At 42.2% G+C, this 24616-nt stretch overlaps 1 protein-coding gene across 2 annotated transcripts in view; it reads right to left on the bottom strand.

The window, feature by feature from the left end:
• The window catches only part of arl15a (ADP-ribosylation factor-like 15a), a 109139-nt gene that overhangs the window by 46804 nt on the left and 37719 nt on the right, over positions 1 to 24616 (bottom strand). For both annotated transcript variants that reach the window (XM_034117813.1, XM_034117812.1), the window contains exons 2-4: positions 12330 to 12474; positions 10871 to 10930; positions 1290 to 1498 (exon numbers count right to left, since the gene is read on the bottom strand). In XM_034117813.1, the coding sequence (XP_033973704.1) occupies positions 1290 to 1498; positions 10871 to 10930; positions 12330 to 12474 (414 nt within the window). The remainder of the gene's footprint in view (positions 1 to 1289; positions 1499 to 10870; positions 10931 to 12329; positions 12475 to 24616) is intronic.

Consider the following 24616-nt stretch of genomic DNA (forward strand, 5'->3'; position numbering starts at 1 on the left):
ATGTTTACATTTATTTTATTGTTCTTGACTGTGGTCAAAGACACCCTAGAAGGTAAATGCATTTCTGCCACTTGTATCTATAACCTTATCCTTTCAGTCACTACATACAGAACTACATTTCAGCCATTCAAAAGGGGCGTTCACACCAAGTTCTTTTCCCACAATAGTTCATGAGAACTCTTTTAGTTCTGATGAACTAAAGCAGATCGCGTTCACACCGCAATGAGTTCCTGGGGGTGGATTAGGCAAATGAAGCCGCTGACGTCACTTCTTCTTCTTCTGCTTTGGGTTTACTGGCAGGCCACAAACAACTTCACGGCGGATACTGCCACCCGAAGTCCCCGGCCGGAAGTCCCCGGAGTTGGGGACTGGCTTGAGTAGAAGCTGCTGGGACTCCCAGCAGCTTCTACTGAAGCCTTTCGAGTAAATCGCCAGAACGTCGACACCTCCGCATCTCCACCGCTCCCATGTTTTCTTTTGTGTTGCCATAAGTTAGTCTCTCTGCATTTCTGCGCTGGGCGAATGCTAATGCTAATAATGCTAATGCGAGGATAATAAAATGGCGGCTTCACAAAATGTTTTGGGAGTTTTACGGGGCGTGGTTTGCATTCCTTCCAGCCAATCAGACATAGGAACCTTTTTCTCCCACGAAAGTCCCTGCTCTCTAGCAGGGACTGAAAAGGGGGTAAAAATGGTTCTGATGAACTAATTTAGTTCCTGGGGCTTTTTGGTGTGAACGCAAATATATCTGAGTTCTGATTAACTATTGTCGGAAAAGTACTCCGGTGTGAACGCGCCTAATGTCTCCTTTGTAGTACAGGAAGATGACCAGTGTACAGGAAGATGACCAGGGTACATCTCAGAAAAGCTCTTTTCTACTCCTGGTTCCTTTCCCTTGGGAGCTTTCTGGTTATGTGTAACCTCTGTGAAAAACATAAAGGTTATTAGTCCTACAATTTTGCCCTTTCCAGAAAGAGGCATGTGTGTCGTGTTCGGAAGTTGCTCAAGTGTTCCTTCCACACTGTCCAGTAATATCCCCAATCAAGGAAAACCAACAGGCCATCTTTGTGAACTTCCCAAACTGCTTCCAAGTTTGCTCGTGCGACAACAGAAGCTTCTAGACTCCAAATTCTAGTCTGCTGCTTCATAAATCTGTTGGGCAAACCAAGCCTCAAAGCTTCCCTCTTTAGCATGACAACCTACTTCAACAGTGGTAGCAGGTACTGACAAGATAAGCACCTGGCCCTTCGCCAGGGACACATTTGCGAAATTAAATGGAATAAGGTTACCTGGTTGGTCGTCCTCGCTGCAGGCTTGTCCTGGTGGTTGGCGAGGATGAGGAAGGGCAGTGTGCAGAGCTGCGGGTGCTGCAGGGCCGAGTGGAGCTCGTTCCGTGCTGCCTCGAGCTCCTCATCCGATGAAGCACTGTCCAATACGAAGACTACGCCCTGTGATCCTTGGTAGTAACGACTCCAATATTTCTTGATGTTGTCAGCTCCTGTAGACGGATATGACGCCATAAAATTATCATGGTACATACAATTTGTTAAGTTAAACATCCACAGTACTTGTTACACTTTATAAATAAAAAACACTTAGCTTTGAATTATTAAGTTCAAACTACATATTTTCCTGACAAATCAGGAAGCTCAGCAGCTCCTAAATTCCTTAAAGGGGACCCATCATGCAAAATGCACTTTTGTACGTCTTTTATACATGAATATGTGTCCCCGGTGTTCCAGGGAACTCACCAAGTGTCAGAAAACACAACCCTCTCTATTTTCCTCCATACCCAAATCTCTAAAAAAGGGGCTGCAACGGATCTGATAAAAACTGATCCAGATTTGAACACTGTCCTGACGTCAGGACAGTGGCGCTACGGCTATTGGGCCAACTCCACCAATCAGGAGGAGACAGCCACGGCCATTGCCGTTCGAAAGCGCTGGAGACGCTGTAGTACATATGCCAGGCCTGTAGATGGTGCTGTTATCACTGAATCTACCCTTGCAAAAACAGAGCAAAAAAATGTCAAATTGAGCAAAATGAGGCATGGCTAAAATGCATGATCTGTTTGGTATTTTGAAAAAAAATAAATATGCCTTATATAGGTATGGTCCTACACTATATAATTAAAATATAGCATGATAGGTCCACTTTAAGACACAGGAGTGGATAGTCGAGCTAAAGTCAATTCATAAACTCACTGGATTATTCAAAGGTCACAATGACATTAACTTGAAAATGAACACATGTGGCTCCTTCTTTGTGTGCTAACTTGTAGCAAGTGTGTTAATCAAAATGGTTTATTCACAGCAACTTTATTTGTTATGTAATGTAAGATATTAGAGGAGGCATCTATATCCTAACAAAATGTGTGAGTAGAGTCCCCAACACCTCCTCTGCTTCCACTACCGGCCCCTCCTCTCTCCTTACTGACAGTGTAGCCAATGCTTTTGTGAAGGAAATACATTTTCTTAGACATTATTTTGATCTTGAAGACAAAATAATGCACATTTTCCTCAATGTAATGATACCTGGTCAGGATCTGGCCAAATCCCATGTGCTTCATAGGATATGTAGACACTAACCCTAACCCCACAACAATTCCTCAACTAAAGCAACACATTTCCACGGGATAAGCAGACCTTGTTGGGGTCAGTTCCCTACTTAGGACCTTTCCTTAAACTATAGCAATTTTCTACCTGAGCTGCAACACTAAATATGGCTTAATGTCATCTTAAAAGTGTTCATCCTTTTACAATCACATCTCCAATCTTTTTCACTTAACCAACAGTGAGAGAGGTTAGTTTGTGCTTCTATAGAACATTTTTATCCTATTACTATTCAACCCGGGAAGATAAATTGTTCTTTGTAAGATTGGGAATGAATGCCAGATGACAGCTTCTTCTGTTGCCCTCTCTTCATTAATGCCGACAAAATCACTCACCACCACAAACCACGATGTGCTACTCACTTCCTCCGTGTTACTCATGCTGCTTTACCAGTGCATTTTGGAATCTATTGTAAATGAACACACGTTTACCACAGCTGCTGATCTTCTTTCATAAGGGAAATACACATTTTAAACCACAAACAGGAGGTGTCACTAGAGGTAGTATCGCAGATTATCATTAAACATGGGAAATAAAAAGGTTAATCATTTTAAAAAAGTGGGTTAAATGTGCTCTTTAAAAAAAAGTGAAGAATTATAAACAGTGTACTCTGTAGGTATAAGCATAGAGAACATTTAGAGTTAACTCATGAACCAGACGTGTGAATCAACACGTTTCTTTTTCATCTCAAATACACCTCGTATTATAGTAAATACGGCATTGTACTTTCAGATTTTAATCTTCTAAAATAAAAACAACAAACAATTATCTTGTCATCTGCTCGTACACTTCGATTACACTTCGATTACACTTCATTAAAGAGTGGAATGCTGTACTTTTTACAAGATGTTTTCCATTAAACCGTTGAAAAGTGTTTGTTCTACACACGCACCAAACTTCTCTGCACCACATACACACAACTACAGAGGCTCCTAAGCTCATTGCAAACACAAGTAAATGCAATTGCTTTTACAAGGTTTTTACTTTCTGTCGTTAAAACAATCCGTTTCCGTCCGGTGAGGTTACTTCCTTTGCAATCTTGTGAAATGTTGTTTTGTTATTGTTGCTCATAGTAATGTCGCGGCCAAGATGTGACGAACTGTGAGGCTGGCAAATGTTTAAACATCATCATCTCTCAGTGACATTTTACCTCCCTTCCCTCATGCTCTCCCTACCTCTTTCTTTCTCACCTCACACTGGAGTGGAAAGCTATCAGACAAAGTGGCACTTGGGCGATTGCCTAGGAAGTTTCCCTCATCTTTGCCTGGAAATGATGGGATATCCATCAAGTGTCATTGGATCTCATTGGCATCTTCTGCCACCTATTGGCCTGACAGGAGGATTTCCAAACATGACGTAATGATTCTCGGGGGATGCTGCTGGCAGCCCTACTACATAGCATTAAACAAATAAGTGCACCATGAGTAAGACTTCTTTTGCTTTGTTTTATCACTTCCTCACTACTTTTACAACCCTTAAACCCCAATGTATGTCATCTATATATAGTTTGTAATTGTTTAAAAGCTTACGTTTTACACTTTTGAATTTTCCCAAGACATAATTAGCCAAAGGTCAACTGCACAAGAGGTAAAAATAGCATGTCAGTGAAAGTCTTGTCTCTAAAGTCGTCTGGATGATTGATCGACCCATTCATTCAATATATGGGTTTAGACTGTGGGAGCAAGCAAAAACAATTGCCTATGTTTTAAAATGGACTTGAACAAATAATTGGAATGAACTTCTTGTACACAGTACGGTCCAATCGTCTGGCATGTTTGGTTGGGTGCACCTGATGGAAGAATCCACAATACTTTGAAGATTTACAATTATTAAATATTTTTCTTGCGTTCCCTAAACTTCTCGTGTCTTCGAACAAGTTACGACTTCCATTTCCCAGAATAGACATCAACATCCTTTCCATTGCCTGGACTGTTCAATGTGCAGAGAGCAACAAAGCAAGCTATCATGTGAGTAATGGCAAAAGAGCAACAATTTCCAGTCAGAACAAAATATCATAAAACATACAGTATATTGTGGCTACATTACATAATTGTCTTCTGAGGCGCCTTGGCCCAATAAATCTCTTTTTCTTTGCTTTTCCATTATGGATTTAATCCCCATTTGAGTGGTTAAATGTTGATGCAAAATGATGAGTCAGCAATGGGGTATTTGCTCTTCAGTTTTGAGGGAATAAGTCAAAAACTGAATGTTTAATAACATGGTGGTAATTGGTTATCTAATAAACTTCACGACAGCTCTCCAAAAATATCTAAGATAGATATGTAGAGGAAAAAATGTCCTTGTAAATGTGCACGTGTGAACACAGCAGACAATATATTTTAAACATCCATGACATAAGAATATATATATCAATGTTATGTTTCCGACATTTCTGATAATATTAATTCGTGGAAAAATCACTCGGATGATGTCAGTCTGTGATGTCAGAGAGTAACCCTCTCTGGGATCAGTTGGATGGAAACCGGATCTGAGGTAAACACCTCACCGAGGCGCAGCCATCCATTCCTCCCTCCCTCCCTCCCTCCCTCAACACCAAGCAAGACTTTTTCAACCCTCTGTAGCAAATGAAGACAAGCTGAAACAACGAGTGTAATGACTTATTTAATGTTCTGCATACAATATGGATGTTTAACATGTATGCATGGTTTGAGGTCCCTGAGACTGGAATCTTAATGATTGTGGTTATGCTGTGCTTCGTAGGCATTGGATGATTCATTGTGTATGCATAGCCAACTGCTACAGGCAACTGTAATGTGAAACACTGACCAGGGCTACCCCTCATTACTGATGCAGACAACTTTCCCTGGCCATTAAACATTTCTTGATATTCTTTTTCTCTTGTGTTGTCAGACAGCAAACCTTTAGAAAACTACATTAATTAAATTTCAATATTTCCTAGATCCAGCTTTAAACGTCTGAGAATTTACTGCTTTTTTATGAACTAGTTGATCATGCATAGGTCTTGGGCTGTTGCTCGAAGAAAAAAGAATGGGAAAAGTCTACTGGTTACACAAGCAAAAGCGACAACGATGCTTCAGTGACCATGTTACTTTTATGTCTACACTTAAAGTGTGACTACGAATGAATAAACAAAACTTTAAGACATCTGCCAGTAAAACATCAACAATGATTACATTGCAGAGATTCAAAACAGATGGTTTTCTGCAGACTTCTGAATTTAGATTTTCTTTATGTGATATATTTTCTTTTGTGTTGGATCACTGGTGTGTCCGATAACACAGATTCAGCTTTTGGTAGATCATAGTACAAACCTACCTCCCTGTTTTTCCATTCGGCCAAAAAAGGCTTTCGCCTAGTCTTTTTCGGTTCGTTGTTGCGTATCGATGCAGGTATGATTTCAGATTCACTGTTGGCTTTCTAAATTTGAACACTTTCTCATACATTCCTCCCATCGTTCATTCTTTTGCGAGCTATTACCTTGAACAAAACGCAAACATGTTGCCAATCAGGTCTTGAAAGTTGAAAAAGCGAGAGCAACCCTCTTTGAAGTCTCCATAACGAAAAACAGACATTGTTTTTCCTCTGAACAAAACAGCTACAATACGGTGATGGGAAGGAGCACATGGACTAAAGTTAGCTTACTTCATTGAGGAATGGGCTGGGGCTGCAGTGAGGTGGAAAACACTTCAGCTGTTGATACATCATCAACCTGCAGTGTGAGCAGTGTCGGTTTTTAGGAAACACGTGCTGTGTGCGGCTCAGACTGAAACACACATCAAATCGATCTGTACACATGATTGACAAATTTGGTTCACAAAAAAAAATTGTATGTTGATGTACTTTATGTGAACAATTTAGCTTCTGCTCTTTGCCACTCAGCCATTTTCCTAAACTGTGCAACTAGGATCCAGCTGTTTTTGGTCATAGAAACGTAATGCACCGGGTTGAAAGTCATAATTAATCATTCCGACCTTTCTATTTATTTTAATCTTTACCTAATCCACATACATGCTGCTGTGCCTGTATAATGACATCATATGCACATGTATATGTCCTCATTGTCATTGGACACTTCCCCTACTGAACCACTTTGTAACTGTATTTTTAAGATAGAAAACCTAATGCTCGAACGAATTTGATTATGTTAACTTCAAAAGTTGGTTAATCCAACTGATACTGGGCTCTTCCTTACAGTATCTATAAACGCACCATTTACCTACTATCAACAAAAGACCCAACATCAAGTAGGGTACAATTCTTGAAAGAGACCTCAAATGGAGATCAGTTACACATCTGACCTCAGAACTTCAAATCAGTCCAGTTTGCATCGACAGCATCTGCTTTAAACTCAATTGACAATCAACAAATGATCTCACTTTTGGTCAAATATTTTCCAATACTAAGTAGAAGCTTTCGTGTCAGACCCACAGTGTGGTCTTATTTGATAATAACAAGAAGCACATTGTGTCTGCGAGGACAATATGATGTTTCGCTCTGAGACGTGCTCACATACTCTCTTTGCCTGTTGGTGGTCACAGGCACCTGGTAAATGTTTTATTGGGATGTTTTTGCATTTTGCTTGTTTTCTGTGATGTTCTTTGTATGCATACATCATAAATGCATAATGTATAAATAAATAAATAAATAGATAAATTGGGCTCTACATATGTACCAAAAACAGTTTGAACTCTGTGTAAAGATGACATGTATACACACTGCATGCATAAAATGTTAATCAAAAGTTTCATAAGCCCGTCTGTACACAATTGTATACTGGAAAAATACTGGAATCTAAAAAATCTGTCTGCTTCAAATCGAAAGCCTCAGCAGCAACGGGTGATGATTATAAGGACTACTTTCCCATCAGCTGTCATTGCATGCACACTGTGAAATGGCCAGTCTAGACTTGACGTCATGTAACTGTTCAGACGTATACACACACACACATTTGCACACTCCTACACACACTTAATATATTCCTCCCCGTGTCCCCGGAGGTGCCCTTCCCACCTAATCCCCATACCTGGCCTCAGCTGGGTAGCAAATGACTTCAAGAATGAAAGATCGCAAGATGCAAAATTATCAATTTCAACCAACTGGAAATATTTTATTATACTTTATTCCAATAAGTATAAAAAGCTCTCGTATAACGATATTACTGCTTGCTGAATAAAAAAAAAAGAATGCCCATTTCTGCACGCTGATAAGCTTAGAATATAAATGCAGAATTATTAAGGGGTATTTATTTAATGTCTGATTACATTTAACTAATTAAGTACATTTGAAATGCAGGTGTCTTGGACAGAATCATATTAAAGTAAGTGGCTATGACTGAGCACATGATCATTTTCTATCTTCTTTTACAACACACATACCAACATTTCTCCACTAATGTCTACCATATTTCTAAACCAAGGTTGACATACTCCGAGTGCACCAATAATACGCAATTGTTGTTTTTTTGGAGCTCTGAGCTGACCGCTGTGACAGAGGACAGACTCTGTAGTGAGGGACCACACAGTTTGTCTTTAAGCGTGCACAGGTGTATGATTTATAAAAATAGTCTGACGTTCAGCTGTGGAAACCGGTTTATTTAGACGAAATATTTTCAGCATAAGCTTAGGCTGAACCTTGGGTTTAATTGACTTTCCCTTTCACCCTGCGACATTCCAGTTAGTGACACCTGCATGTTTAAAAAGAAATGCACATATGTGAAAACCCAGTTAGAAAACAAAGTTCCTAAAGAACAAATGTAACCATTTATAAAAGGTTTTTCCTAATCCTTTACTCAATGTATGTGAACTGTTTCCCCCTTAAGAAGAGGGAATGGTGGAGGAGGAAAACTAAAACCAGAGGTGAAGATCAGAAAGAGAATAAATTAAAAACAGCGAGCAGGGACCTCAATTACAAATACAAGAGTGACACAGATGTATAGGATGGTCTAAATCATGAGCGGAGCCATACATCACATAAGCTGCTTTCTGCCTCTGGTTTAAAGGACAGATTGCGCTTATGACAATCTGGACAAGTGCACTTGAGGCAGGGAGAGTTCAAAATGCATTACCAGGCTTAGCATCTATAAAAGTCACAGTCAACTACTCTTACATGGGTTCAAAACCTGCACATTTGAATAACAGGGTGGCTGAAAATGCCTTGCTGGGGTCACTATCTGCTGATCTCTCTGCGTGCCTTAACACTTTCTTTTCCCATGAGCCCCTTTCCCTGAAGACTCAAAACACTTTTGTTTAATATAGGTTGAGCAATAATCAGGCTCCCCCTGCGAAGCAAACAGCAAGGACCAAATAAGTGCATCTAGAATATGTGAAGACTTTGTTTTTTGTGTGCAACAATTGAATGTCTTTTATCGGCTGTACTTGCTTTACCAGAAGGAGCAAATGCTGGCAAATAGTTCATTCATAAGCATCTTTGCCTTAAATAGCCTCCGGCACTTAAAGTCACCTGCATAAGTAAGACTTGCTTTACATTTCTAACTGTAAAGGAAGAATACCTCATTGACATTGAATGGGCTTTCCGGCGGGAGAGGAAGGAAGTACATGGGAAGTGCTTCACTTGCCTTAGTTAGGTCAGAGCGAAGAGAACAAGCCACAAAGGTATTGTGATTAGGGGTGTGGTTAGGGCGCCGGCTGCTGGAGTGAGGGGAGTGGCTCGGCCAGAGGCCAGACAGCTGATCAGAATCAGGTTATCAGTCACTGAATAAAAGCATGTGGTAACCTGGTTCTGGTCTGTCTTGCAGTAGGCTGGATCCTGGAAGGACGCAAAAGGACCCGTGAAGAAGCCCGCACGGGCGACGTGTTTTGTGTTTGTTAAACAATAAACCCCTGTGTTACACCCAAACCCTGCTCCTTCCGTCCCTCTTTGAACCCTGTGTGAGCGGAGAGGCTCACAGGTATGTATATAGGTTTTTTGGGGTCAGGAGTACTGATTTCTGTGCGTCACATCTTGTGTCATCATTGATGCCGTGAAAAATAGCATATAACTATACCGGGCATGGTTGCTTGTTTTAAAGCCGAAAGGAAAGAAGAGAAATATTGTATACTGATAGAAATGGGAAGAGCTTAGAAAGTTACAAACCGACCCCGGAAAGGGGCTGGTTTAATCATAAAACGATCTAAAAGGCTCATTATGAGAACTGACTGGTGGAACATTTTGCAAGAGCACAAACTCTCCTGACTCATTTACGTCAGCAACATTTGGAACAGGAAGAGCCCACCTTTATTCAGGTCACAACAAACCACATTACGCATGTCAACATTTCATAGAAAATCTCAATCTGATACTGGGCTCAAAATATAAGGACAGTCAAAACATCAAGTTCTTGTTTTTACCAACGCATCCACAACGAATGGCCCCATAAATCACACTACAATTCTCCCACTGTGTGTATTTACAAGAAAAGGAGCAGGGGAGCAAGACTCCAAGGAGGGGGCAAAGAGAAAAAGAGAACAGATTTCATCCTTTTCTGTGGTGGCAGCCTATACTAACTTATCTAAATCAAATGTCACCCGTGGAACCAGTGTTTTCCCAACCACAATAACCTCCCAGCAGACTGGCTTTGAACCAATCCAGAACAACTCCCTTTGAAAACCCTCTAATGCGCTCTGTCCAAATTTGGTAGCACCCTCGTTGGTGGTCCCCCGGTGCCTCTCAGTGTGTGTGTTAATGTCTGTGTGTGTGTATGTTTTTCATCTTTTCAGGAGTTTAGGATGGGTGAGCCTTCAAAACACTCACTGCACCTATCATGTGCCTATAATGCACACAAAAACAAAACATTTTCTTGTTGTTTGTAAGAGAACGGACAGCCCTGATTTATCCCTGTTCGAGGACTCCCTTTAAGGACTGGAAGCCTCCCATTGCATTTGTTCTGTTTATGTATCTCCACCTCAAGTTCCCTCATCTGTGCTTATTAAACCGCTTCCTCGAGTGCTCTGCATTTCCAGGAATAAGAGGCAGCAGATTGTACAGCCACTTCCAAAAACACTTACTGGTCTGACGTCTGTACAAAAAGGTGTGATGCTACCGGGTTTAAAACAATCATGCTTCTGCATCCTTGGTGTACACAGTTTTCAGTGTAAACAGTTCAAATCGAGAGATAGGATTGGATGTCAGAAAAAGTGTTTCCTAACTGGTAGAAGATCTAAGGAAATGTCATGCTAGGTAACTATATTCCACCTAACACAGATTTACTCACAGACTCATGCTGTGACAGAAGTGAAAACATTTACAATTACATTTTGAAAGGCTAAAGCATGTCTTACCTCCAAGTTCTTTTACATTCAAGATGGCATTTGGAAATGGCACTGCCTTTATGCTGAAACCTGAGGGAGGAAAATAAAATCCATCATTGTAACGACATAAAGAACTTATGTGATATGTATGTGTGTATGTGTGTGTGAGTGTGTGTGCCAATTAAGTTTTAGGAATGCTGGTTGGATTGCATTTAAATAGTGAGAAAAATCAAATTGAACTTATTTAAAACAGAAAACATATGTAGCGTTCAGTTTCCCCAGGACATTTGGTGTACCTTTCCAAATCGCCAGCTGGTGAACACACAGAGTACTGACAACATATTTGTGTTGCAAAAAACGAACGAAAATAACACTTTGTGTGGTCCGGGTTAGAAAAGGGAAAAACAAAAAAAGCCAAACAGTGCTTTGTTCAACGTTGGAGTTAGAGGAAGATAGAGCTTATGTGTAAAGCGCTACTATGGTTTTGTGGTTGCATAGGGTGGGAAATAGTAAAGACACCCAATGAAGGAAGAGATTTAATGTTGCTCAATTCATGTCAACTGTCTTGGTGGGAATTCCTTTCCTGGAAACGTTCACAAACAGGAGGAGAGATGGGAAAGACATGTCATTAGGATTTTTCAAACATCTGAATTAACTGCTAAATGTGTTTTTTAAGCACATTACGACATTGCACAACCATGAAGTAAGTGGTGGGGGGAACCGCAGGAGACTTCCCCCTCATTGTTCATCATGATGGTCCCTCTGTAGATGTTGGCAGACACAGACAGTGCTGACAGCTAAATCTCGTTTCAGAGAAGAGAGCTAAAATAATTCTACTCTTAAGTAAGTAATGGACATATTTCATTTATTAAGGCGTATTGAGCAGCAGACAGGTGTTCCCCCGGCCACAGAGACACACGCACACACTAAGGGTTACAGGTAACACACTAGGGAATCACTTTATATTTAGCTTTTTCCTAGTCAAAGTGCAAAAGGACTAAATCTAAAACGGGACTTCTGCTCAGGCTCTAACCCGACTGCTGTCAAAGCCAGGGGAGGAGAAAGGAATGTCAGAGTCCTTGAGGGATTGCCTTGCGTTTATGGAAAGCAGAGTATTGACTACCAAGAAAATGATGTGCTAACCCTGAAGCCTGCTCATCTGGACATACGCAACAGCAGCCTCTTGACTGCAAGAGAGAAGTATTGGCCGGTGAGATACAGCAGAGCATTTCTGGCATGAGCACTGGGACTTTGGAAGACTTGCTGAAGACTTGCTTCCCCCTATTGGAGAGCTGTAATACCTTGATAGAAGTATCTATCTATGATTATAATCTAGAGGACAGCATGTTCTTGAAACATGAAAGCAGTTCAGAAGCATGAAAAGCTTTCAAGAGCACATCTGAGGGGAGTGTATGCTTCTATTTAAGTACACACATTTTACTATGAAAAAAGGTTCTCTTTCTTCCTGATCCGTGTTGCGTGTACAGACCTGTTGTGGGGACGATGCCGTCGCTGCCCTCACTACAGAGGCGTGAGAGCAGGCTGGTCTTTCCAGCACCTGTCAGGCCGATGCACACCACATCGTACTCCGGTCTTGGCGGCGGGGGTCCTTTACAGCACAGTGCCCGGAAACACTAAAACAAGACAAACAAAACAATTAATTCTTTAGAAAACAAAAACAAATGCATGTGGTGCCAATGGAGTGATTATCTGCACATGGAATCACAAAAAGTTAAACCCAAAAAGTGAATGTTTGTCGAAAAAACTCTTGGGTCTTTGCAAGAACACTCTCATGTGCGGTACAGCTTCACATGCTGAAGCACAAAACAACAAATGCTGTCACAATACAGCTCTGGTCTATGAAACATGTTAAGATCTTTAGATGAAGCTAAATGTAACAATATTTCAGAAAGACAAAAAAACGTTTTTTTTTTTTATTTAAAGGGACTGAGTACCAACTAATAATACAACCCCACATGGTGGTACTTTTATGATGTAATGTAATTATGTCATAAGTGATAAAAGTCTACATGAGAAAATGTGTGAATGGTAATGGGAGAGTTTCGATGCATGCATTTAAGCACTGGTGCAACATGTTTTTGTGTGCATGGTGGACCCCGCCTGACCGGACCCTTGTGGCAGACCTGTTACTCCATGAATCACGGCCTGGGACTGCTGTGAGACATTAGGGGGCAAATGCAGTGTGAACCGTGAATGAGATCTTTAAACTTGTGTGGAGAGATCAGTATCCGAAACTAAAAAGAGATCTCTTTTATTAGCAGGACAGGAACTAGTCTGGACAAGGCTACACACACACACACACACACACACACACACACACACACACACACACACACACACACACACACACACACACACACACACACACACACACACACACACACACACACACACACACACACACACACACACACACACACACACACACACACACACACACACACACACACACACACACACACACACACACACACACACACACACACACACACACACACACACACACACACACACACACACACACACACACACACACACACACACACACACACACACACACACACACACACACACACACACACACACACCTCTCTTGTCAGGGGACGACCCTGTTCAACCCACTGTTACTCTGTTCAATTAAAGAGTCTGGCAGGAAGGAAAACACATTCAAGTGTACACCAACTGCTACATCTGTGCGCACATTCTCCAGGTGTGCTTGTGCATGCCATTAAAACTTGGGGAGAAGCAAATATAAACAGATGAGAGGATAAACAAATATTCAGTGTCAATGTTCACGTATCTTTGGAAAATGTTCAAGATTTGTGTTTACTACAACAACTCCTGGAAATGTGGTTTTGGTTTTAACTGCAGCCCACTTGTAGCGTTTAGATTAATACATTGAAATAAAAAATACTTGTTTCCTCTGCCTAGCAGTGGTTGCTATGAGATGCCATTGCTTCTCTTTAATGGAGGGAAACCAAATGAGCAGCAAAGTGTTGCCGCCTCGATATTTCCGCACACTCCCAGACATCAGTGACCACCAGGGTCAGTTTTCAGAGCCGTGCCAAAACAGAGCTGCTGTTTGATGGAGATGTGGGGAATCTGCTTCAACAGAACCAGACGTTGGCTGAGCAACCCGACCCCCCCGACTTCTAGGTGAACCCCGCCAGTCTGCTCAAACAGGAAACATTCTCCTCTTCCAGAAAACCGGTAAGATCAGAAACATACGCGCGTCAGATGGAGGAACACATGTAAAAACGTGGTTTGATGAGGTCATTCTATCCTCATTTCTGCTCTCTTCTCCTTGTCGCCTCTACCCCCCACCAACCATCCCTAAAGCTACATGTAAAGATTTCTGCAGAGGGGGAAGTCTGTCCTTCAGCTGTCAATCGCACAAACAGTTGATCCTTAAGAGGAAGCAAGGGGATGAGATGAAGACATGGAAGATCTGTAATAGATTTGAGATAGATTATTGTCTGTCCCTTAAAATGTAATTATATTTAGACCGAGTGTTAACGAAATAAAAGTCAACGAAGAAGGTTAAGGCGGGTGAGAGCATACAAACTGGACATCTCCCAGCACCTCTCCCTTCACGTACAGTGTGGATTTTACAACAGCTACCTAAAGAGAATCCAGGGTCTGACCCCGGGGTCCCTGTGTACACAGTGTCCCTGTGAGAGAGGAGAGAAGGGAGCTCCCACCTCTGGCCCTTCTTGACAGCACAAGATTGACGAGGAGAGCTTGGTCAAAAGGCTCACAGGAGAAAAATAAATATGTCCAAAGGCCTTTGCCTACCTCGAGACGTGCCCCTCCCCTTACAACCACACAGTGTGCTGTGTCACTGAGAGCTCAGAGGAATCCATCCTGATGACTACCTCTGATGAATCTCTAAGGCATCCAGACAAACAGCTGAGATTAAAACTGGAAATTGAATTCAACATACACAGTCAACAGTTCCCTAAATGTTGTTTGACAGATTTACAGTATGTTCAGACAAGCTGGAAGCGAGTGAGATATATTATTCTCACACATACTGTTGCATAGAGCAACATGGAGGCTTATCAGCTGCACCCACGTTTATTAAGGCAACTTTTAAATGACTATGAGGCCTCCTTTGCTTTTAAAGAGAGGACAATCTTTAAGAAAAACAAATAAAACCTTACAGCTCCTTGCCAAACACTCTCCATAAAAAAGTCTGCCATTCCTAGACGTTATTGATCGGCTGCCTCTTATAGGAATGGAGATGTTTTAATTGTGCTTCCCTGTCGAGACATTACCTCACTGTTGTTGCAAAAACTGATTAGCTAGGCTTTATGTAAATGAAAACACTGCCGAATATAAATATCACTGAAGACATAGCCAGGCTGCATTTCTTCAGATGAATGTCCCCTTAAAAGATGCATGACAGAAAGAAGGAAAAAAAGCCCCCCATGTCTCCAGTTTGAAAAAGACATCAAGACATTTAATGGGTGACATAACTTGGCCTCCTGGCAGCAGACCAGAGTTTAAAGGGGACCTATCATGCAAAATGCACTTTTGTACGTCTTTTATACATGAATATGTGTCCCCGGTGTTCCAGGGAATTCAAGTGTCAGAAAACACAACCCTCTCTATTTTCCTCCATACCCAAATCTCTAAAAACGGGGCTGCAACGGATCTGATAAAAACTGATCCAGATTTGCACATTTCTCTGACGTCAGGACGGAGGAGCTCCGCCTATATGGCCAACTCTCCACCTATCAGGGGAATGAGAGGTTGCCGTGGCATGGTAACAGCATGGTAACATGACGCTCGTAACTCGGCCCCCTCCTTTGCAGGGGGGCATGGTCAGCTGCAGCGCATGCAAAGACATGGTGGAGGAGAGCAAAATAGAGCGAAATGAGGCATGGCTAAAATGCATGATCTGCTTGGTATTTTGAAAAAGAAAACGTATAAATATACCTTATATAGGTATGGCCCTACAATACATTATTCAAATATAGCATGATAGGTCCACTTTAAGCAGAAGAGCAGAAGCCGCTGGCCTAGAACCTGTGCAAGGATAGGTCAGGGCAGCTCCATAAGTCTTTAGACGCTTGCATAAATGATGGTGGGGTGAAAAAGAAACAACTGGTAGGAAAGGTAAATGAATACTGCAGTAGCTTTTTCTCCTGTGGTTTCATTTAAAAGGAAGCTCAAAGTCATACGACATGCTGCTAGCAACACCACCCTGCAACAACCTCAAGTGACCAAATGTTGATTTGCATACGTTTAGGACATGATATGGATATGTGAACACACATAAATGGAAAAAGGTCAATGTGCAGAGCTTCAAACAGGGATTCAGTTGGAGTTTAAAAAAAATGTTAGATACATGTTTTGTCAATGAGTCTGAAAGCATTATGTTTTAAATTGACGTAGTTGGACAGAACAGGAGCTACACTCTTTTTAGAGAACCACTTAGTATTTTTAGACGTAATAAATGTGTGTTAGAGGGAAGCCACTACCACCACAGCAAACTACTTGTGTTTCACTCTCGTAATCTCTGGCTACTGTTGAGGCACCACAGGATAGGAAAACAGGCAGTGGCATTACAGCATGTTCTAAATAAAAGTACCCCAACAAGCTTCCAGCTTCTATGGTGTGGTTTACTGTTTTCTGTTTCAGATGTAATATAGATACTAAACATTGGGGCGTCATAGATACATGATGAAGTATACAAATATTCCTGCGGAGCATTTTTTTTTTAAAATGCCTTATCGGCAAAAGGATATGCTGCATGCAGGTTAATTTAGATGTGTTTGCCTAGGGACACATTTAAAACCAATGATATGCACCAGTACTGTTTCTGAACAGTGTTTTAACATATACAGTAGGTGTTCAGCATTAACTAATGATAATGCTCCAATAACACTTATTCCAATCGCTTGCTCAGAAAAGGTTCGTTTTTTTAGATCATTAGGATCATTTCATAGTATTGTGCTTATCCAAATGTTTGCCAAAAAATCTCCAAATGTAACATGTTCCACCCTTTTTTATACACAATTGCTTTGGGGGATTGGTTTAATATACATTGATGACATTTCAGAGAAATACAGTAAGAAAGTGCCAATGGTTATCTCCATAGACTCTTTCACATGGTTGTCGCACTTTGAAGGAAACAATTATTTTTATATTGAGAAAATGTTTTTTTTAGTGAGCTTGACGATCATCATTATTGCTGTTGAAAGCTCAAACAGGAAGGCGGGCACATAAGCCACACAAATCTCTGTGGGTCTTCAGTGTGTGGAAATCAGATCATCATCTTGTTAAAAAACATTAACTTCGCAAGACTTTTTAAAGTAATACATGGTAGTTGTCTTGTTTATAGGAAGTGCCACCTGGACAGGGCTTTGGCCTCATCTTGACCACATTTAGAAATTTCCCAAAAAGAGATTGTTCATCTAATAACTAGGGCTAAAGTAAATCTGTTGCCAAGCTGTAGATATGCTAACTATAAAAGGTGCACTTTGGATAGCAGAAGCCTCAGACACACAAACCATGTGCACAACAACAACACAGAGGGGTCATGTCCTTGCTCAAAACGCCCGTGGCGCGGCACACTTCCTGGTGAAAGGTAGATTACACATCAACTGATATGCTTGATCTGTTTGCACTTATCTCAGCAATGGTGTTAATGAGTATAATAATGCCTGTTAAAAAGGAAGTATCACATTCACCTCCTGGCATTTCCTATGGCGGGGCACACCAAATAAGCAAACCCTGACTTCCTCCTTGGCTGCCAATATACACAAGCTGGTCATCTTGATTTCCCAACAGTAGGGTTAGCATAGGAAAGAAGAGAGGAAGAGGACAAAGGGGAAAGGACATGCCTCTGGGGGGAAAGGACATGCCTCTGGGAGTCAGAGCCACCGAAGACAGACAGACACGGGACATGGACAGGCAAGCAGGACGTTTTTATTTTTCCAGACCAAGTGTCGGGACAACACTTGTGTGCAGGGCTCACTCCTAACCTTTGAAAATGACAGTCCTTTATATGGGCGTCCCGACAGAGGAGCGGCGCTAACAGATATGTGTGTAATACACACCGGCCACAGTCATAACACAGGCCTGCAAACCAGGGGTAGAGCAGAGGGTGGGAGCTGAGAAGGGCACGGAGGAAGGCAGTCTGTCAGGGATGGGAGGCAGGGGAGAGGAGAGCAGGGAACAGGGGAGGGGTTGTGTGGGCAAAGGGGGGATGGAAGGGGCACATTCATTCATCCTCATTCATCTTCTCCCCCCTTCAGGTGTTGTTGTTATTTGCGGCTTTGAAGCTGGATGGGGGGTGCACGGTGGGACACAGTATGGTTCAGTACAGTGAGGGAAGGGGGTGTGTGGGGCGCACTGCACACCATTCTCGTTAAGGGCTGGGAGAGACATGCTAGGCACACACGGCTGCTCACTGGACCCTTCCCATGCTAGGTTGTTATCCCGCCAACCACAGATGGGGTTGGCCTAGATCCCCACCACACATCACCAAAACATCCACCAGGCTTTATTCTGCAGAATAACACAGCACAACGTTCAGACCAAGACGTGTGCTTGCTTCGGATGTTTTGATAACACCTCCTCCACCTGCCTTCTAACCACCTCTCGCCAGAGGATGCAGGCACGATGAGAGGAACATTATTGCAAGATAAAGTCAACAACATGCAGATTTGGCAGTGCGCACCGTAACTCGCTTTCAACTATGGCTGCGGGTGATAAAACACAAGATTTACTGCACTTCAAAATTGATGGCCAACTAAGGACACTGAACAGGTGCCATTAATTACCCCCCGCATCAGAAATAGATCCCCGTACAAACACAGACACCTAGACAAGACATACACTGAAAGAGTGCACTGGAACATTTGGGGGATACGCGTCACTCCCATTCCGTGCCTCGACAAAACACATCCAGTTGTGTGGAACAGGTTTGATGCCGTGAATGTTGAATATGTCCTCTGTTGGTTTTTACATCTTACAACACAATATCACAGAGACCAACCAGACTGAAATGACAGACATACAGCAATAATAAGATTGACCCTGTCTGCACCAGCTCGACATCACGCCCGGTGAAGTAGACCGTGTCTTACTTAAAACGACAAAACAACCCATTATGCCTGCGTGTCTGTGTGTGTACGGGGAGGCCCTGTTTTAAAGCTGATTTGCTTGTCACTGTTTAGCAGGCAACTCATCCCCGTATTCTGAAGAAACATCCTCACCCGGTCTCTCTCACTCTCTTTCTCCCCTATCAGCCCCACTACCCAATTCATTCATCCCGCTTCTGTCTGTCTGGCCCTCGTTTCAGAGCTCGAACACTATTGCCCTGACGCTAAGGTGTCTGGACAAGGAGACAAGCTGGAACACACATACACTCACTCACACACACACTACCACACAGACACACACACAAAAGCCAATGAGTGAAGTTAGAGCGCCCCCCAGCTTTCTGCGGGAACACACTGCATCCATTGCACTGCAAGGGAAGAAGCAATGCATTGCCGTTACTTAGTTACTGTAATCTCCTGATCTTATAGAAACAAAAAAAGAAAACATATTGTATGAATTAATTAAAATGTGCTAAATAACAGATAACATATTCTATTTCTGGTATACCAATGCTATTTATTTCTTGAGTGATCATTAACATAGCAGAGGATGGACATCTTGCCTGAACAGCAGAACATTTCCACAAGAAATCAGCTAGGTCACAGTGAACACAGTGTTCCAAAAACAAACTGCATAACAGCTGAGTACCAGCTGTTATTTTGGAACGGAGGTGCAAGGTGGAGTTTCATCTGAGGGACGGAGGTGATGTGACCAACTGACCGTCTGGAGCGTAAAGTCCACTTTTTAAGAGACAACCAAGACAGGTCTAGATCATGGGGCAAGATTTGTGAACAACAGACTGGAGCTTCCCCCCAGCTTCCCCCTTTTCCCCCTTTCAGTAAGCTGCTCCAGTGTCGGCCTTCTCCTATCGGGCCTGACATGGAAGCTTGTGACCCTGTGTGGTTGAGAAGGAGGCCAGATCAAAGGCAGAGGAGCAGCCTTGGAAAAACATTTGAGCTGAGAATGGACGGGATATCTGTCAGGAAGCCTTTCCCACTGGGCTCACTAGTGCTAGGGCCCAGGGATCGGGTTACCGCCCAAACAACACCAACATGAAAGAGGGGGCGACGCTAATCCGTATACATGGGGCTCTCTGTCTGTCCTCCACTCGCACTCCAACACCAATAATGTATCCGTTCTTCCTCTGCTCCTTTCCCTTTTAAAATCGACCACTCAATATCTGTGTCGCCCCAAACTATACCAACCTAACACGCCTTTACTCCCCCCCCACCGACTTCTATGCACCACGACCTCAACCTCATCCCCAACCCTTCACCCCAAAAACACTCAAGCTTCATCACAGAGGATTAACAGGAAACCCTGACACAACCCATTGTTAGGGAAGCAGAGGGGGCTTGGGTGGTTTTGCCACACCAAGTGGATATTTTTCCCCCCACTGGGGTTCTGAAATGTAAGGCAAAGGAGACTGGGGTATGGCCTTAGCCTTCATAAAAACGTATGGCGTGCTCACACAACCACGCTCACAATTTCTCCACCCAGCAACGTGGAGGAGGCCTGGTGGCGGGCGAGTTGTTCAAAAGCAATAACCAGGGCCAAGAAATGAAGGATGGCAAACAAAAGAGGATGGGACAGGGGAGGTTGCAGTTGTAGTAAAGGGAGTGGTCAGGGTGAGGATGGTGTATATGTGTATGGGTGTATTTGTGGGGCTGGGGGGTGGGGATTGGGCCCAGTGCTGTAAATCTTGACGTCACTGACAGGAAGACTGTTGCGGACCATTACCATAAATCTGACAAACGCTAATTTGATGGGAGGCTGTATCTGTCTGGTCAGGGACCAGTCTAGACGCTCCTATGGAGGGGTCCTACAGTGTGGCCCTGTTTGTTTCCAGCACCATCTGGATGTGGCAGTAAGTGCCCGCTGCTATGGTTCACATGCACGCACACATACAGTCCCACAAACACATACTGCACCATTCCTGAATCCATTGCAGAGGCTTTGACCTTAATACGCCTGAACAGTATCATGCATTTCTTTTTGTAATGCAATAGCAATTTGGTCCTGTGTCACAGGTTATCCATAATGTCTTTAGATGCTATGGTCAACCTTCCTGTACATTCAAACCACTATTAGCAGGTTTGTTCATTATTAAATACAATATTATTAGAATATAAATACAGTGGAGTGTACAGTGGCATGTAGTAGCACAAAACAACAGTTTCTAAAATCATTAAGACAAAATATTGAGGACGCTAGATTGTCCAAATTATTCATTCAAAGCTTTGGTTCTACAATATGCAGTTTAATGCAAATACAATTTTGGTTGATATCTTTTGTATGTATGTACATTGTATATGTGAGTTAGTCTGTATTAAATGAATAGGTGTGCAAACAACATTCTCTCTAAAGAAAGTGTACAAAAAAGTTGCACGACAAAATGCGTCTGCCTGACGAAAGTGCCTGGTTTGGGCCTACTGTACACACTCCAAATATTTCCTAGAAAGGAATTTTGTACAAAATGGCAAGTTGTCAAACAAAGCAAACGTTCACCCCGTACACTCTCCAAACTGTATCTAGGAGGATTTACAGAATGATACCGACTACCTCACTAACCTGCTTAAGAGACCACAGATAAACAATTTAGAAGAGAAGTGCAATACAAACATCTGTTGTTTATAGAACCCGTAGTAAATCTTGCCTGAATCCAAATATATTGTTGAACACACGTTGAGTTCATCTTACCTGATTTATTTTCAAATAAAATACATACACCTAATACTTAGTTGAACAAAAAGAGATTTTCTTGAGTCATTGCCTTTTTATTTAAAAAGGAAGATGTTTCCCTTCTCAATCTGAACCAGCCGGACCAGAGTTCACCTGAGGAGACCCTGGGACCGACCGAGGAGCTCTGAGGATCCAGCCAGCACTGCACAGCTCCATGTGTGTGCCATTCAAAGGGTCCAGAAGTGGTCTGCACAGTGCAGACTAGTGTTGAACAAAGTTGGCTTCAGCTTACTACTTACACTGGGTTTCTTACAAATGTTAGAATATCCTGTTTTCACAAACTCGCCATCATATTTAAAGTGTTAAAGCCTGACGAGGAAGAAGAGGAAGGATAAAGAAAGGGTAAGTCATGTGTATGTTGACAAAGTATGAAATCAGTCAAAAAGGAGCTCTCTGATATGATGCTAAAAGATGAAATGGGTTTAATAGGTTAGATATTGATAAAAGGAGTATTATCAAAGCAGTAGTCCCAGACACGCTGAGGGGACACATTTATCTGTCTGGAGCCTACCTTGAAGCCCTTGTGTGTTTCATGACATTTACTGGAAAAGTACATGACTTAGAGAATGAGGGGGACGGCATTAAGGGGCCCACCCTCAGGACTGTTTTCATGTTACCCTCTTTTGTAAGAGAAAGCAAGAGGCTGAGGTGGTGGCAAGGCAGCTGCATTCACAGACAGGAGACACCTTTGCTCCATGGGACTTCCAGGGGTAGATCAGGGGGCCACAGAATTGAGGGGTTGCGGGGGTACCACTGGGGGCCATTATGGTATATAAATCTTGTAACTGGGAAGGGTGATTAGCTCTGCGTCATTAGCATACGGCGGCGGCAAAACTTTGGTTTCCTGGGCACAGTGTAGGGCAAAAAGATGTTTTTCTGCACCCATGTAGAGGATCAAAGCTTGAGGGGCCCCCTTTTGAAGGCCCTGAAACCAGTGTGCAAGAACCAAGGGGGGTGGAGGGGCGCCCCATCTCATAGACATAAAAAGGGTGGGTGTATAGGGAGGGCACTTGTCCCACTTACATCAGTTATGGCACATATTCATAAAGCATCCATCTATCGACCATTAACTCAAATTTTGATCAAAACAAATCTTAGGGCCCCCATTCTCCCTCAAACAAGTGTGGGAAAGTTTCAGGCTTAAGGACATTTTCATTAAATACGAAAGACTCCCCATCAACTATTTCTAGGCCCCTTTGACACACAAAAAACCTGATGGGGACCAACCGAACAATCAATCTGTTTTTATACATTTAGCAGTAGAAGGGAATTAGGTTGATGAGTGGGAGGCAAACTGGAAAAGCCTTTTCAATTCAAATCGAGTCTCACAGGATATGGAAAATCTTTGATTATTTCATAGTGTGAGCTATTCTTCGAATCACATCATACAACACCAGGCCACAATGATCATTCATAACATCCCCAAAAAACTCGGGTTAAGAGGGAGAAGAGTAAAGCTTTTTCACACAATCTATGACAAAGTGTTGGCATGGATAGAGAATGTTCAGAGATGGTTGATAGGCCCCTGGAGGCTTTAAAGACCAACAAAATGGAAAATCAATTTAAAGATACCACAAACAGTGACGCTGTGAAGAGACCAGAGGGTCATTTTCAGGAAGAGAAGCGTCATCATGACCCTAGAGTGCAGTTAAACATTAAGGGAGCACCAAGTGGCTTCAGCAGCACAAAAGGAAATGATTCATACACATCAAAGACAGCTGGATTCTGAATAAGTGCTATGATGTTTGACAACTTCTTGTAACAGATGGCTTTTGTCTCCTTACAACCCCAAATATGCTGGGGCCTTAAAATCTTCCCCTAAGTAATTGTAACAAAGTGTGTGCTTCTCTTTTCTTATTGTGCATAGCGGTTCCATAATATATCACAGTTGCTATAAGACCTTGATATAAAGAGTGTAAACTCTATATGTGTGTAACTGCTACACCAAGTTCTCTCGGGTCAGGTTTTCTTGGAGGGAAGTTTGGTACCAAGACTCAGCTTTTGACTTAAGCCAGCGCAAGTTATTGTTGAATTATACCAAAACATTCTTCTGAATTGAGAAATGTACTACTTTAAATAGTTATCTTCACTGTGAGGATTACCTGTAAAATCCAGTTTAGCTAAAAAAACTAATATAAATATATCACCTAATTATTCTTTCAGGGAATTACCTATCATTTAAATGAAGTTGGGATTTGACTACTAACAGAAATACTTAGCACTGAATGAGCCTATTTACAAGGCTATATAAAGGGATCACAGCCATATGCTAAGTGGTCTGTCAGTGTTGAAGTGTGTTTTTCACAACAGAGGCACAGGCCACAGCCCTCTCAACCCACACACACACACACACACACACACACACACACCTCTAGTTAACACACTGTTGGCTTTCACTTGATTTCTGGCATTTTAATGGCCAAAAAGTGGCTGGTGCCACCCTTCTCTATAATAGACTTATACATGCAAACCTAATACAACAAGCTTCCCACAAACATACAATTCAAGGGTCCTTGCAGAAGTCCTTTTCGTTCTTAAATCCCATATACTATATATTATTTTTAAATGTTTACCATGGCAGATGAGCAATAATGCTCTTTTGGCAAATATTCTCCTTGGACTATGACAGGTATTGTTTTTAGATGTTTGCTTTGAAACCCTAAAAACTGTGCTTCTACCCTAGGTTGTATGTGCTTTTTGTTATTCATTGAACTGGAGTGACTTATCACAGGGAAGCTCTACCTGCTAAGCCTGGTATTAAAACCAAATCAAGCACACAAATAATAAGCTGTAACTCAGTCGGACATTCCCTCTGACTGTACACGAAACAATTACAAACAAAACGTTTGGCAATAGGCACTATTGCTGATATATCTTGGGACGCCATGTACACAAATG

The sequence above is a fragment of the Trematomus bernacchii genome, unplaced genomic scaffold (assembly GCF_902827165.1).
Source record: "Trematomus bernacchii unplaced genomic scaffold, fTreBer1.1, whole genome shotgun sequence".
In the NCBI taxonomy this organism is placed as follows: Eukaryota; Metazoa; Chordata; class Actinopteri; order Perciformes; family Nototheniidae; genus Trematomus; species Trematomus bernacchii.